Consider the following 16714-nt stretch of genomic DNA (forward strand, 5'->3'; position numbering starts at 1 on the left):
TCATTTATGTAATAAGGCCTATATAAGATTCATTTGCCCAGTGAATATTTTGTGAAGCACTTACTATGGCTATGTGTAGTGCTAAATGTTAGGGAAACAGGAAGGAATAAGACAGATTTGGTCTTAGCCCTTAGAGAATTCCCTTTAGGGTGGGAGAGACAGAGACACATAAACATTTACAATTCAGCCTAGTAAGTGCTCTTTTGGGGCAAGAATATGAATATTTTATGAAGCACTATTTTATGAAGCAATATTTTATGAAGGGTGCTCTGGGAGTCAGGGAAGATTTACCAGAAGAAATGGCTTCTAGGTTTATACCTGAGGAATGAGTTGGAGTTGAGAATGGAAGGAAAGGCAGAGGAAGCGGTGATTGTGAAGGCTGGAGGGAAGAGAGTGCATACTGCATTTAAAGAAATGAAAGCTAGTTCTGTGTGTAGGATTTTAGAACAGGTATGGAAAGTGAACCTGGAGCCTAGATCTAGTCATTTGTGATGGAACATGATGGAGGGTAATATGAGAAAAATTATATATATATAAGTGACTGGGTCACTTTGCTGTATAGGAGAAATTGACAGAGCACTGTAAACCAACTATAATGGAACAAATAAAAATCATTTAAAAAATAAATTAAAAAAAAAAAGTGAGCCTGGAAAGGCAGATGGGTGCTGTACTCTGAAAGATTTTGTAAACCCTGATGTAAGAATTTGACTTTTCTTTTTAGGGCATTCAGAAGACTTTTTTTTTTTTTTTTTTTTTTTTTAAACCCAGCAGAGATGTGATTTTAAAAGATCCCTCTGGCTGAAGTATGGGGAATGATAACAAGAATAGCTTAAATATCTGAAAATGTATTATCTGAAAATCCTTATACCACCCCTTGGAGGTATAGATATGATTATCTTAATTTTTATAGATGAAGAAATTGGGTTTTGGAGAGCTTCTTTCATTCACAAAATTCACACATTTAATAGAAAGTAGAGTCACACACCCATGTCTTTCTGACTCTAAAACTATATTGCTGTATTGTTTCCAGTTAGTAGTCATTTGTTATGACCTGCTTTATTATTACTCTATAGAAAATTATCATTCATTCTTATAGCATTATTTGCATACTCTAAGTTAGTTTACAAAGCATTTCATAACCATTATTTAATCTCTTTAAAAATTGTGAATTAGGCGATGTTACCCTCAATTTACAGGAATGAAAAGCAAGACTTGAGGTATGGGACTGTCTGTGGTCCCATACACCTAGAAAGTGGTGGAGTTGGGACTTAAACACCACACTGTAGACAAAGGATAACATTTTTTATGGGTATCTTGTGAACAGGCCACACTTCTTTCTTGGGTCTTTGCCCTTTGTTAATGCGTGAATGTTTATAAGGCTTTTTCCTTCCAGGTTTTGGAGATCACATTCATTGGAGGACACTAGAAGATGGGAAGAAAGAAGCAGCTGCCAGGTACAAGATATGGTTTTAGGTTGTTTATATGGTAAATACCCTTTCCAGCCATCAGCTTCACGTTAATTTCAGGCAAAGGATTATGCCAGGCAGAGCAAGAATGGAGTAGTTGCCTGAATGACAATAATAATAGCTAACATTTATTAAGTGCTTATAACATACCAGGCATTGAATTATATGAATTAACTCATTTAATTCTCTCAACAACTCATTTGAGGTGGGTACTATTTCTTTCATTTTACAGATGAGAAAACTAAAGCACAGAGCAGTTAAATAACTTACCTAAGATCACACAGCTAATTTGATTCAGACCCAGGCACCCTGGCTTCAGAGCCTACACTTCACCAGTAAACCATGCTGCCTAATACTCCCAAGTTGAATGATCTTAAGTTCCATGTAGGTTTAATATATGCACAGAAAACTGATTTGACGGAGGAGGAAAAGGCAGAGCAGGGGAGGAAAGGCTAAACACTGATCTATGTGCTTTACATTCATTAATTTTTTAATCTTCACAACCTATGTATGAGGTTGGTTTAGCCTGTGAAATAAAAACCATTATTATTTCACAGGAGAGAAAACTGAGATACAGAATAGTCAAGTAACTTGACAGTAGTTTACATAGCTAGTAAGTGGCGAAGCCAAGACTTGAGCATACTCAGAGTTCCTCTTGTGGCTCAGCAGGTTATGAACCTGACTAGTATACATGAGGATGTGGGTTCAATCCCTGGCCTCACTCAGGGGTTAAGGATCTGCTGTTGCTGTGAGCTGTAGTATAGGTTGCAGATGCAGCTCAGATCCCACACTGCTGTGGCTGTGGCATAGGCTGGCCGCTGAAGCTCCAATTCGACCCCTGGTCTGGGAACATCTACATACTGTGGGTGCGGCCCTAAAAAGCAAAAAAAAAAAAAGACTTGAACATTCTACTCTACTGTATTGGAGAGATACAGAGACCCAATATATGTGCATTTTATACACACACACGTACTTGCACAGAAACACTCATATTTCTGTGTCTACCAAGCTAGAGTGCTTGCTTTTCTCAGAACAGAGCTTCATGGCTGAGTCTCATTACTTCTGCAGAAGTAAGGTTGCCAGATTTAGCAAGTAAAAGTAAAGGATGCCCAGTTACTGAATTTTAGGTAAGCAATAAGTAATTCTAATTATGCTCAAGCAATATTTGAGACATACTTGTTTGTTTTTTGTTTTTGTTTTTTGTCTTTTTGCTATTTCTTTGGGCCGCTCCCGGGGCATATGGAGGTTCCCAGGCTAGGGGTCGAATCAGAGCTGTAGCCACTGGCCTACACCAGAGCCACAGCAACGCCAGATCCAAGCCGAGTCTGAAACCTACACCACAGCTCAGGCAACGCTGGATCGTTAACCCGCTGAGCAAGGGCAGGGACCAAACCCACAACCTCATGGTTCCTAGTCGGATTCATTAACCACTGCGCCACGACGGGAACTCCCACACTTGTTTTTATATATTGATTTTTTTTTTTTCTTTTTCTTTTGGCACCTCCACTGGGCATATGGAGTTCCCTGGCCAGTGATCAGATCTGCCTATGTGGCAGCTGCAACAACACTGGATTTTTTTTTTTTTTTTTTTTTTTTTTTTGGTCTTTTGTCTTTTTAGGGACACACCGCAGCATATGGAGGTTCCCGGGCTAGGGGTTGAATCGGAGCTGTTGCTGCTGGCCTAAGCCAGAGCCACAGCAATGCCAGATTCAAGCCGCATCTGTGACCTACACCACAGCTAACGGCAATGCCAGATCCTTAACCCACTGACCGAGGACAGGGATTGAACCCTCAACCTTATGGTTCCTAGACAGATTCATTTCCGCTGAGCCACAATGGGAACTCCCTACATGAATCTTTTAACCCACTGTGCCAGGCATCCAGTCTGTGTCCTGGCACTGCAAATATGCTGCAAATCCCTGTTGCGCCACAGTGGTAACTCTGAGACATACTTATTTTTAAAACATTTTTTGTTGATTATCTGAAATACAGATTTAACTAGGCATCCTATACTTTATCTGGTAACCTTACCCAGAAGAAATAGGACTATTCCTAGGTAAAGTCTTCAGCAATATCTGTGGGCAGTTTGTTTTTCTCTTTTACACCTCAACCTACCTCTATCCATTAGCGTGTATATTATTCTGCTAGTAGGTACCTGATTTTTCCCATGCAGACCTTTGGCCTCCTATGGGGGAACTGTTTTATGTTCATTTCTAAATCCCCAATCATGAAGATGTTTAATGATTGAAGTGGTTATCGAAAAACAGTTACTGCGTGTACAGGCTGTAAGGAATGAAAGGGAATTAGCATGTGTGAACTGCCTTCTATGTGCTTAGTGCTAATGGTTTTGCAATATTTAATGCTCTTTAAGGCCCCATTGTAAATGGATGGACCTAGTCCTCGACCACTGAGAGATCACATTCTTCTGAGACTTGTAATATTTTATATAAATAACGGATGCCATTCTAAGCTCCCTCTCCTTTCAGAGAGACCGGGACCTGGCTCTAGTTGGCCAGAATTCCTGTTTCCATAGCAACAAGAGGTCCTGTAAGAGTCGTGGGAGGCAGGAAGTGCAGTTTGCATTTCCGTTTTGCGTCGGAAACTCGGGCAACCCGGAAGTTGACGGCGCAATTGCACATGGCCGCCCCCTGGGACGATGCCCCTCGTGGTGTTTTGCGGACTGCCGTACACCGGCAAGAGCCGGCGCGCGGAAGAGATCCGCCGCGCCCTGGAGGCCGAGGGCCGCGCGGTATACGTGGTGGACGAAGCGGCGGTGCTGGGCGCGGAGGACGCGACAGTGTACGGCGATTCGGCCCGTGAGAAGGCCTTGCGTGGGGCCCTGCGAGCTGCCGTGGAGCGGCGCTTGAGTCGCCACGACGTGGTCATTATCGACTCGCTTAACTACATCAAGGGCTTCCGCTACGAGCTGTATTGCCTGGCTCGGGCGGCGCGCACCACGCTGTGCGTGGTCTACTGCGTGCGGCCAGGTGGTTTGGGCAGAGGACCGCGGGTGGCCGGCGTAGAGGAGAATCGGAGCCTGAACGTCAGTGTGAGTTGGAGACCGCGCGCTGAGGAGGGAGGGAGACCTCTGCCGGCGGACACCAGTGTTCTCGGGGAACCGCAGGCAGTGGACTCCGTAGTCAACGGGAGACGCCAGACAGATGTACTTAAGGAACCAGAGCAGAAGGAAATCGGGGCGTCAGATTTTCTAGCTGTCTTGAATACGGAATCCGAGAAACCTGCAAAGCATGTGTCCGGTGTTTTTTACCCTCCCGAACTTCTGGAGGCTCTGGCGCTGCGCTTCGAAGCTCCCGACTCTCGGAACCGCTGGGACCGGCCCCTGTTCACTTTGGTGGGCTTAGAGGAGCCGTTGCCCTTGGCAGAGATCAGGGCTGCCCTCTTTGAGAACCGGGCTCCTCCACCCCATCAGTCTACACAGTCCCAGCCACTTGCCTCTGGCAGCTTTTTGCACCAGTTGGACCAGGTCACTAGCCAGGTGTTGGCAGGACTGATGGAAGCACAGAAGAGCGCAGTCCCCGGAGACTTGCTTAAGCTTCCTGGCACCACAGAGCACCTCCGGTTTACCCGGCCCTTGACCATGGCAGAACTGAGTCGCCTCCGTCGCCAGTTTATTTCCTACACCAAAATGCATCCCAACAATGAGAACCTGCCTCAACTAGCCAACATGTTTCTGCAGTATCTGAGCCAGAGCTTGCACTAACCAGGACTGGTGGGGAAAAACCACGGTTCCTTGTCTCACCTCTACACCTTGGGAAGAGTAATCTAAAGTTCTGCAGATTTTGTTAATGTCTGGTACTTGTGCTGTTGGGGCTAATTCACTCATACTTTCCTGAATGCCTGTGCCAGATCTTGAGCATAATTTGAGACTAGAGAAAATGAAGAAATGGAGCTTGGAGGATCTTCGCAAATTTCTCCGGAGGGACAGCTCAGGTGGATAGGGCTTGCTTAGGTTAGGATCACACACTATTGATTTTCATCTGAACTGTGGGAGGAGAGACTGGGTAGATGAATTGTTTTAAAACAATTCTGAACAGCACTGAAGATGGCACAATTCAGTGTCTAAACTGGGCCTTCTTTCATACCACAGTTTTTAAAATACTTTGCCTACTTTTTCTAGTCTTTGTCCTGGGGCCTGGGCTCACAGATCTCATCCACTAGTTTCTGGCTTTGGGAAGTTTTGGTTCTAGTGTAAGTGAAAGACAAAACCACTAGATTATTTCATCTAATAAAATCTTTCAGAAGTCTGTCTGCTGGCGTCTCTTTCACTTAATGTAACTTTATGTTCTTGTAACTTATTTAATGTAACATTTTAGATACACATGTTTCCCTGTTATACCTTTGATCAAAAGTACTTTTATAGTGCTCATCAGGAATCTAGATGTTTTGGTCTTCAACTATGGTCTTAACTATAGAGTAACTATAATGACAGATTCCATAACTGTTGTGCTTCATTCTGTTTTTCAAGGCAAATAGTACTTTAAGCTTGTCTTTCATTTTTTTCATTCATTTCCTTAAACATTGGTAGCTACCTCCTTTACCACTGCTTTGTGTTTCAAAGATGAATTAGGTACAGTCCTTGCCCTTGAGAAATTAAGTAAACAGGTGATTAGAGGATGAAAAGTCTGGAGGTTAGAATGCTTTGGGATCCCAGAGGAGGAATAGGATTAACTAGTTTTTGAGATAGGTGGTTTTGGGAAGGCGTCACAGAAGGTTTACATTTGAACTGTTGCTCTAGAGCAAGGGTTAGTAACAAGCCAGATAGTAAATATTTTAGGCTTTGTGGGACATAGTCTCTTGGCAGCTTATCAACCACCCATGATAGCACAAAAGCAGCCATAGACAATAAGTACACAAATGAGTGTAAATGTGTTTAAGTGAAACTAGGTATATTGAAGGTGAATAATACTTAATTTTGTAACACATCACAAGATGGCATGGAGAAGTTCCTGGGCTGGGGCTTGAATGCACGCCCCAGTTGTGGCAACGCTGGGTCCTTAACCCATTGTGCCACACAGGGACTTCCACAAAATACTATTCTTTAGATTTTTTTCCCAAGCATTTAAAAATGTAAAGATGCCACATCAGTGTATCACAGCCCTACAGAAGCAGGCAGTGGGTTGGGTTAGGCCTGCAGACAGGTTTACTGACCTTTGCTCGAGGAGGATGAATTGGAGTTTGGGAGAAAGGAGGAAGCAAGACATTCTAAATTGCTCTGTACGTGCATGGCACTGTTAAAAGTATAGGCTGCCTTGGTTGGTGATGTCTTTCTTGCTCATTGAGCCACCTTTTGTGTCTGATATATGAGAGTAGATTCCTGCATGAAATGGAGGCTTGGACTAGGCAGCCTCTAAGGTCTTTTCCATTCTTCATTCTCTAATTCCAGGTTAGTTGATTATTGGGAGATTGGGTTTAACCCTATGGATTCTCGATTACCATTCTAAATTGAAGTAGACTGTAATGGTTAGAAAGAACATTGATTTTGGAAACAGACTTACGAGTTAACTACTAAGTGGCAGAACCTAGATTTTGTGTGGCCAAATATTTAATCTCGTAGATATCTCAGTTTTCTCATTTATATTATGAGACCATTAATGGTACCTGCCTTAGGATTTCTGTGAGGATTTTTTTTTTAATTAAAATTTTTTTTTTTTTTTTTTTTTTTAGGGCCCCACCTGCAGCATATGGCAGTTCCCAGGCTAGGGGTCAAATTGGAGCTACAGCTGCAAGCCTGCGCCATAGCAATGCGGGGTTGTGAGCCATGTCTGCGACCTATGCCACAACTCGGCAACACCACGATCCTTAACTGAACGAGGCCAGGGATTGAACCTGCATCCTCATGGAAACTAGTTGGCTTCGTTTCCGCTGCACCACAACAGGAACTCCTGTTGTGAAGATTTTAATGGGATAACTCATGTAAAGCACATACAACATTGTCATGTAATAAATGGTTAGCATATTTAGCTATTATTATTGTGATCATCTAGATCCCACTTACCTAAGCTTGTCCTGCTCATTTGGTTTATAAGCTTTTACAAGTATGAGAGGCACAAATCTGTCCCAGATTTGTAGTAGGCCTGTGTACGGAAAGACAGCTGAATAATTCATAAATTAACTACTGTATATTTAGAATAGTGCCTGGTACATAGCAAATGCTATGTAAGTTTTCGTTGCCAATAATATTAATTCTCTGTGCTAGCTAGGTATGGGGAAATAGAGAAAATAGCTAAGAGTTCCTTCCTTAGGAAGCACACTTGAGGCATATGGAAGTTTCCGGACTAGGGGTCGAATCAGAGCTGCAACTGCTGGCCTACGCCACAGCCACAGCCACACCAGATCTGAACCTCATCTGTGACCTGCACCGCAGCTCACGGCAATGCTGGCCCCTTAACCCACTGAGCAAGGCCAGGGATCGAACCCATATCCTCATGGATACTAGTCGGGTTTCTTAGCACAGAGCCACAATGGGAGCTCCTATGTAAGCCCCTTCTACACATTGACATTTGAGCCTTAAGCGCCTAAGAGCTTCAACTGGCCAAAATTGATTCAGGTGAATTGTGTTGCTCGTTATTGCATAAAAGAAAAGGCTTTTTCCTCTTGATTATAAAAATTACACTTAATTGAAGAAAAATTTGGAAAATGTAGGAAAAGTATAGGAATATCTACAATCCTTTTATCGGAAATAATGTCTATTATGTTTTGGTATATTTCCTTTTAGATTCTGTATATTTTGATATTTTTTAAAATTTTATTAGTTATAGTTGATTTATAATGTTCTCTCAATTTCTGCTGTACAAAAAAGTGAACCAGTCATACATATATATGTACATTCTTTTTCTCATATTATCCTCCATCATGTTCTATCACAAGTGGCTAGATATAGTTCCCTGTGCTATATAGCAGGATCTCATTGCTTATCCACTCCAAATGCAATAGTTTGCATCTGCTAACCCCAAACTCCCAGTCCATCCTACTCCCTCCCCCTCGGCAACCACAGGTATGTTCTCCAAGTCCATGAGTTTTTTTTTTTTTTTTCCCCCTGTGGATAGGTTCATTTATGCCATATATTACATTCCAGATATGTGATATCATATGGTATTTGTCTTTCTCTTTCTGACTTATTTTTCTTAGTATGAGAGTCTCTAGTTCCGTCCATGTTGCTGCAAATGGCATAATTTTTTTCTATGTTTGTATAAACTATAATTTTATATTCTTGCTTTTAATTTAACATTGCACCAATGAAAAATTTTATTAACATTTCAATGGTTGTATAACCGTAACATTTGTTCTCTTCTACAGTCATTTCTCCCTGGCTTTAAAGCCCAAATTTGCAGAATTTACTGGGATGTCAAACTTCAGCAATAATTTTGCTATAATAATCTGCTCTTATTGAATATTTATATTGTCTAAAATTTTTTTCCAGTTGAAATTATACCACATGGAAGTCTTTGTATATCAATCATTGTCTTCATAGGCTGGTCATTTTATTAGAATATATTTGAAGAAATGAAATTGCTAGATTATAATTTCTTTGTTTTGTTTTTAAGTGGATTACCCCTGATGGTGATTATCCATAAATCCTGGTGTGGAGCTTGCAAAGGTAGGTGCAAATGTTCAAACCTCAGATGTATTCACAAATACTAATATTTAAAAAATATTACAGTGGACTTTGATTCAGCACTGCTTATTGCTCTAAGGAATACCAAAGAAATATATGATATAGATTCCCTGCCCTTGAGAAATTTGCAATTACATTTGCAAGGGGTTGTCGGGTGGGGCAACTAAGATATAATTATGTGGAATATGGGTTCAAGTGCCTCAATAGTTGTACGGACAGTTGTATGTACGGAGAGACATATGAAGAGTGGTTAGGGAAGTCTGGAGGAGGTGGGAGCCAAATTAGAACTCAGTTTATTTTACTTTGTAGCATGTATTCTTTCTGCTATACCACCCTGCCCCTTCCCAGTCAGGTTTTTTCTTTTGTTTGTATGTGACACTTAATAAAATCTTGTTGGAAAAGGAGTATAAAATTAGTACAAATCAGTGTAATAATATATATACATTTGTGGTAGAATATTGTTACTCTATTGTCTTTATTATATCTATTCTTAAATATTCTTTATTATATCTATTCTTAAATTAGGGAAATATGTAAAAGCAAATAGTAATAATTTCTTTTATTCATATGCCATTATCCATATTTTATAAATGAAAGTGTCAGAGAAATGAAGTCAGTCACTTAAGGATGCATAGCTGTGCAAGTAAAAGGCAGAAGCAGGACCAGAAATTGAGTGTCCTGATTTCTAGGTCTTAAGATTAGAAGAAGGATCAGTTACAAGAATCATCTCAGTAGGAGTTCCCGCCGTGGCTCAGTGGTTAGCAAACCCGACCAGGATTCATGAGGATGCGGGTTCGATCTGTGGCCTTGCTCAGTGGGTTAGGGATCCGGCATTGCTGTGAGCTGTGTTGTAGGTTGCAGATGCAGCTTTGATCCCGAGTTGCTGTGGCTCTGGCGTAGGCCAGCAGCTACCATTCTTATTGGACCCCTAAAGGACAAAAAGACCAAAAAAAAAAAATCAGTAAATTAGGGTTTGGGTATAACAATGTTTTCTTCTATTCTAAAATCTTTTTCTCTCCTCCTGCTCCCAGCTTTAAAGCCCAAATTTGCAGAATCTACAGAAATTTCAGAACTTGCCCATAATTTTGTTATGGTAAATCTTGAGGTAAGACTTCCAGAGTTTCTCCTTTCTTCTATGATTTTAAGTCTTTACTATTTTAGAATTAGTATCATTGATAGTATAAAATCTTGCTCAGCAGAGGTGGCTACTCGTTTGTTTTTTCTCTTGACCTCTAATTCTAAGATATGGTAACATATGGTAACAGATATGGTAGCATGCCATCCAGCCCCCGTTTGTGGGAGGAAGCAGGAGAGGAAAGATTGGATAAGATGACAAAATTTTAAGGTCGCTTCATTTTTAGTTTATGACCATGTCATGTTTTTATATCTTTGTAGAACTGAACTAAAAGTATAGTCACACATGCAGGCCACAACCCGGCTCTGTGCTGGGCTTATATGTACAGCTTCCTTGTTTCTTCATTAGATAGCCTTCATGTACTTCACAGAGACCAGAGGCCTTGGAATCCCAAGTCAGAATATCAGATCTTAGAGTTAGAAGGGATTCTTAGGTCATTGGTACCGTCCTCATTTTACAGACTGAGCATCTTAGGCCTGAAGGAGTTGAGTGATTTAGTCAAGATCATACAGCCTCATAAGTGATAAGAATGGTACTGTGACCTCGCTGTGCTGACTTTGAGGCTGTGCTCGTCAAATATGGAACCCTCAGATCCTCTATGATGATACTCCTTGCCCTAAGTTTCTATAAAATGATGTTTATGTAAACATAGGACTGGAAGTCTTCTGAACATATGAACAGTTAATGTTGAAGTAGATAAGGGATTGTTTACAGAGCTGATGGATAGCCTGAGTGCTCACACACCTCACTGAAGGCAAAGTGATACTCACTGCTTGAGGAAATGGCCCCATGTAGCTTTTGATATGGGAATCATACCATAAATGACAAAATTACTATTGATTCCTCAGTAGTGACTGCTCACCACTTTCTGTGGTAAGTTAGAATCACCACTCATAGGAAAGAGAAGTGTGTTCAGGGAGCATTGTCCAACTTGAGAGATTTCTTTAAAAGAAAGCTGAACTGTGTAGTCACGTCTCCTGGGAGGACTGTGACTTCTGATTGTAGCAAAATGTCTCATCAGTTCATACAGTCAAGAAAAACTGTAGGTCAGTGATATGAGTATTGGGAATCAGCAGTGAACGAAACAAAATTATCTGCTATTGTTAAATGATACACAAGGGGAGTTCCCACTGTGGCTCAGTGGTAATGAACCCAGCTAGCATCCATGAGGAGCAGGTTTGATCCCTGGCCTTGCTCAGTGGGTTAAGGATCTGGTGTTGCCACAAGTTGTGGTGTAGACTGCAGATGTGGCGCTGATCCCGTCTTAATGTGGCTGTAGTAAAGACGGGCAGCTGTAGCTCCAGTTTGACCCCTAGACTGGAAACTTTGATATGCCATTGGTATAGCACAAAAAAGACAAAAATAAAAAAATAAATAAATAACACACGGGGAATCAAATATGGGGATACAAACAAGTCAAATAAAAAATGTCAGATGTGGTAAATGCTGAAGCTAAAAATGAAAGATGGAGGGGATAGTCTGCAATTTTAATTAGGTGGTTAGAAAAGAAGGTGACATTTGAGCAAAGATTTGAGGCAGAAAAAGGGAGTGAGCCACATGGGTAATAGGGGAAGTGTGTCCAGACAGAGGGTAAGAGCAAGTACCAATGCCTGAGTTGGAAGCATGCCTGGCTTGTTTAATGCCAGGAAGCAGGTGAGTTAGTGTGGTTGGAAGCGACTGAACAAGGGATAGGACATGATGTTAGAGAAGTGCCCATGAGGCCAGAGATGTATGACCTCTTAGGTCACTGCAAGGACTTAAAAATTTTTATCCTGAGTGAGAGGGGAAGCCACTGAAAGTTTTCGAGGAGAGAAGGAACATGATCTGACCTAAGGTTTATACTTAATAGGATGAAGAGGAACCCAAAGATGAAGATTTCAGCCCTGATGGGGGTTATATTCCACGAATCCTTTTCCTGGGTAAGGTAAAAAGTCTTAATCTGGGGACCTGATCCCTGATGAGGAGAGAAATGAATCAAGGCACTGACTCCACCTAGTGAAATTAATACTGGGATGGTTAAAAACAAAGCCAAAGACCAGTTTCAAGAGAATGGGGGAGTTCTGAAGGCCAGAACCTCAGATCTGCAGGGAAACTTTTCCCATTAAGTAACTGCTTTTGTGAAAAAATAAAAAACAAAAAACAGGAGACTGACTGCTTTTGTGAGCAGTGGAAAGTATTGATCATTCATTATCCATTCAGCAATCACTCGTGCATCAGTCTTGTGTCAGACGCTGTGCTAGGCACTACAGGGACTAAGATAAGCCACAATTCCCACCCTTGAGCCTATAGTGAGGCTGAGGCAATGGGATACTATAACCAGACAAATGTCTTTCCGGAAACAATTTTATAAAAGATTTTAATGACCACCTAGTCTTTGATCAGCATTCTTCTATATTCTATGAGGGAAACAAATAAAAACATAGGATCCCACCATCATCAAACAGAAAAGGAACATGCTAGGAAGAGGGAACAGCATTTGCCAAGGCATGGTGGGAATAGGGGGTGGGTTGTGTTCAGGGAATTGCAAGGAATTCATTGTGATTACAACATAAAAATGCAAGGGGTAAGGAGTGAGATAATGAGCTGCAAAGATGGGCAGGTCTCGTTTTCCAGAAGGCCTAGTGTACCATACAGTGATGGAAATACCTCTCTGTTACATAATTATTGCAACCCCTGTGCCATTTTGTCTACAATAGATCCCAGCGGCAAGGTGCGGCCTGAAATCATCAATGAGCATGGAAACCCCAGCTACAAGTATTTCTACGTCAATGCTGAGCAAGGTATGCTTGTGTTGAGAGAGGAGAGGGAGGGTTGCTGCTACATTTAACTAGGATAAACCACATGCAAGGTGTGATGGGAAACTCAGTTGAATGTGTTTACTGAGTGACTAGCTTTTGGCTAGCTCCTGCCTTGAATCTAGGAGAAAGATAAGCTGAGCCCCTTCCCTTGTTTCTAACAATCCAGTTGAGAGCTAACTGACCCACAAGAAACTGGAGAACTGAGGCTCACAGAAATAGTCACTCACCCATAGTCTCACAGTTAATAATTCCCAGAGCCAGGATGACAGTCTGGAACCCAGTTTTTTCCCCAGTGCTCTAATGCTGTTCTTGTAAGAATTCAAAGGAAGGGGAATGCTGTTAGCCGGTCAAGTCTAAAAGGTTCCGCAGATAGTAAACTTTAGCTGGACCTCGGAGGATAAGAATTATCTCTATGGACAGATACGAAAAGGACATTTCAAGCTTGGGAAGCAAGGGGGGTGTGTGGGGGGGGTGTCACCCAACACGGAGAGCGTGTAAGGCATGCTAAAGGGATGGCAACGGGATTGAGGCCTGAGACGTGAGACCTAGCTAGCGGAAGAACGCAGAAAGCATGTCTGAGGCAGAGGGAACAGCATCAGCACAAACACTGAGGGAGGGTTGAATTCTCACGTCACTCATGCTTTTTTGTTCCTACTGCTTGAGCGCAGTCATTCTCGAGGCAGAGGTTGGGATTCGTACCACATACTGTCACTGTCTTCCTTCTGAAGTTCTCCCTGCCACCTGTAAAAGGCATCTCAGACACATGAAAGTTGCCATGTGCCTCCCATTGCCATGCTGCCGGGTTGTGGATCACTTTACGTTTTGAGTCCTTGGAACTCTTTCTCAGGATAGGGAGAGAGAGATCTGGAGAGGTTATCCTCTGCTTTCCATGGTAAGGAGAATGCCATCTTTCTTACCCAAATGCAGATCCCTGGAGGTTAGAAATAGAGGGAAATTTTCCACATGGAGAAGGGCAACGGAACTTCAGACCCAGGACCCCCCCCCCCCCCGCCGCCCCATTTTTAGGGCTGCACCCGCGGCATATGAAGGTTCCCAAGCTAGAGGTCAAATTGGAGTTGCAGCTGCTGACCTATAGCCACAGCAACACAGGATCCGAGCCACGTCTGTGACCTACCCCACAACTCACAGCAACGCCAGATCCTTAACCCACTGAGCGAGGCCAGGATGGAACCCGCGTCCTCATGGATATTAGTTGGGTTTGTTACCACTGAGCCACAATGGGGATTCGAAGACCCCCAACTCTTGACCCTTGAAATTCACCTTCCTTTCAGAATATTTCAGGAGGTTACCATGCTGTCTCGACACTGGCCTTGTCCTTTAACACATTAATTCCAATGTGGACACCTTGCCTAAATTCCCCATGGCTCAGCTGACATGAAACGAGAACATTCAAACTGGCTTTACTAAAGGCTTAGGTGAAACAAAAGGGATCTAACAAACTATACTACCTGGCTTTCTTTTTTTTTTTTTTTTCATTTTTGGCTGCCCTGCACCACATGGAGCTCTCCAGCCAGAAATCAGATTGGAGCCACAGTCTTGACCTAAGCCACAGCTACGGCAACGCCTGATCCTTAACCCACTGTTCCGGCCCGGGGATCAAACTTGCATCCCAGCACTCCCAAGACACCACCAATTCCATTGCACCACAGCGGCAGCTCTTACCTGCTGAGATTCACAGACTCTGGCTTAACCCAACTCTTGGGCTGCTGTTGTATGGGAGCCTGTACCAAGGCTGTACCAAGGAGGGGAGCCCTCCTTGATGTCTAAATCCACAAGAGGGACACCTGAGACAGGACGTTTCATCTCCACATCTCCATCTACCCAGCGCCGGCCCTTCCAGGTTCTTTTGCCTGAGAACTTGACTTCTGCCACACGTTATTGGTACTGGACATGACCACCTTTTTAGTGAAGACTGTCTTACTCCCTCCAAGTGCGCGCGCGGGCACACACACACACACACACACACTCACACGCACATGTCAGTGTAACCTCCACAGGAAGTGAAGTACATGCAGCGTTCACACTGAAGATAGGATGGAGATGGTAGAAAGATCTCATCTATCCCCTTAGTGTCAAGTGAGCATCTACTGACAGGTCGGGGGTTCAGCTTGAATCCTGGAGGGTAAGCCAAAGTAACTACGAACATTTTTGTAGGACTTCATAGTTTATAAAGCACATTTATGTTTCACTCATTTAATTTTTATAATATTTCTGTGTGAAGAAAGTAGCATCACCTTATTTGTAGATGAGAAAACAAATGTAACAGACTTTCCACAGCTAAAATCCAGCACTAGATCTTGAATCCAGCTCCTGTGCTCCTCTTATATTTTTCCTAAAACATAAAAAAAAATCTTTATTGGTTGTCAAATGTCAAAGATTAAAGGCCTGCTTTATGCTTTTCCCCTCAACCTTTATTTCACAGTTGTTCAGGGAATGAAAGAAGCTCAGGAAAGGCTGACGGGTGATGCCTTCAGAGAGAAACATCTTGAAGATGAGTTGTAACCTCAGTGTATCCCTTCTTTCATCAAAGTTATTGTTCTGGAAGGAAAGCCGCAGGGGAGGGAATATTGAGGAATCACTCAGAACGTTTAAATGGATCAGGAAACCTTGCTCCCGCCTACAGGGAAGGGGCCTCACTGCGGAGGAATTTCTGCCGCCAGAAGCTGGTTTCCATGTTCGTGGATCCAGCAGAGTGTGGCAGACATCCCTCTCCTGTCCCCTCTCACCAAAATGTCTCTCTGTCACTGAAGGTAAAGAATAACACCTTTTGACACAAAACTTGAGCCATTTGGAGTTTTACTCCTCACACTGCAGTATTTAAATCTTGTCATTTCCTTCTGCTTTACTCACCTTGGTGGTGAGAACAGAACAGAAGCATCTTTTCTATAATGTTAAAATTGCAGCAATAGCTTATCAGTTAAAACAACAAATGCTAAATGTAAATCAGTAATTCTACACCCCCCCCGCCCCCCCGCCCCCCCGCAAGGGGACCAGCCTGTTTCTTCTCTTTTTCTCCTGGGAGTAATCTTGGGCTTCTTCCTGAATCCCTGCATCTTCCTTCCTCTCCTCTGGCTTGGCTTCCCTGTTTGCACGCATGCACTTGCAGGATTGGCTGTGTGCGTGGACTCAGCCCCAGCTGGAAGTATGCTTTCCCCTGTTACTGTTGGAGAAAACTCAAACCTTCAAGCCCTAGGTGGAGCCATTTTTGTCAAGTCGTCAACTGTATTTTTGTACTGGGGTTAACAAAAAAAGTGAAAAAATATTAATTGTTCCATTACACTTTAATAAAACTTTGAAAGGAGATCTGTTGTGATGGCCTTTTTGTTGTTGGAGGATGGAGGGAAGGAGAGCACTTCAGGAAGAAAGCTAACCAACCTTGAGAGGCCTGGTCTAAGAGCTCTGACTAGGACTCCTCCTGGGCCAGCACCTCCCACACACGAGTCAACATCAGAGATCTTCTCCTCTACCTTTTTTTTTGTCTTTCCGGGGCCTCGTCCATGGCATATGTAGGTTCCCAGCTAGGGGTCAGATTGGGGCTGTAGCTGCCAGCTTATGCCACAGCCACTGAAATGTGAGCTCCAAGCCACCTCTGGGACCTACACCACAGATCACGGCAACGCTGGATCCTCAACCCACTGAGCGAGGCCAGGGACCGAAC

The 16714-nt window shown here is 42.8% G+C and overlaps 2 protein-coding genes across 3 annotated transcripts in view; both read left to right on the plus strand.

Annotated features, from left to right (window-relative positions):
* Positions 1 to 16359, plus strand: part of TXNDC12 (thioredoxin domain containing 12) — a 30936-nt gene extending 14577 nt beyond the window's left edge. For both annotated transcript variants that reach the window (XM_084965107.1, XM_021096661.2), the window contains 6 exons: positions 1394 to 1454; positions 9032 to 9084; positions 10134 to 10207; positions 12087 to 12156; positions 12934 to 13017; positions 15479 to 16359. In XM_084965107.1, coding sequence (XP_084821233.1) covers positions 9045 to 9084; positions 10134 to 10207; positions 12087 to 12156; positions 12934 to 13017; positions 15479 to 15558 — 348 coding nt within the window. In that variant the 5' untranslated portion in view covers positions 1394 to 1454; positions 9032 to 9044 and the 3' untranslated portion in view covers positions 15559 to 16359. The remainder of the gene's footprint in view (positions 1 to 1393; positions 1455 to 9031; positions 9085 to 10133; positions 10208 to 12086; positions 12157 to 12933; positions 13018 to 15478) is intronic.
* KTI12 (KTI12 chromatin associated homolog) lies at positions 4076 to 5733 on the plus strand. Its single transcript, XM_021096660.2, has one exon. The coding sequence runs from the start codon at positions 4123 to 4125 to the stop codon at positions 5185 to 5187; it is 1065 nt and encodes a 354-aa protein (XP_020952319.2). The 5' UTR covers positions 4076 to 4122; the 3' UTR covers positions 5188 to 5733.
* Positions 16360 to 16714: the final 355 nt, after the last annotated feature.

This window comes from Sus scrofa, chromosome 6 (genome assembly GCF_054392235.1).
Source record: "Sus scrofa isolate SSC_HxYL_T2T_F1_AM1 chromosome 6, Sscrofa_HxYL_maternal_Yorkshire_Landrace_v2.0, whole genome shotgun sequence".
Lineage (NCBI taxonomy): Eukaryota > Metazoa > Chordata > Mammalia > Artiodactyla > Suidae > Sus > Sus scrofa.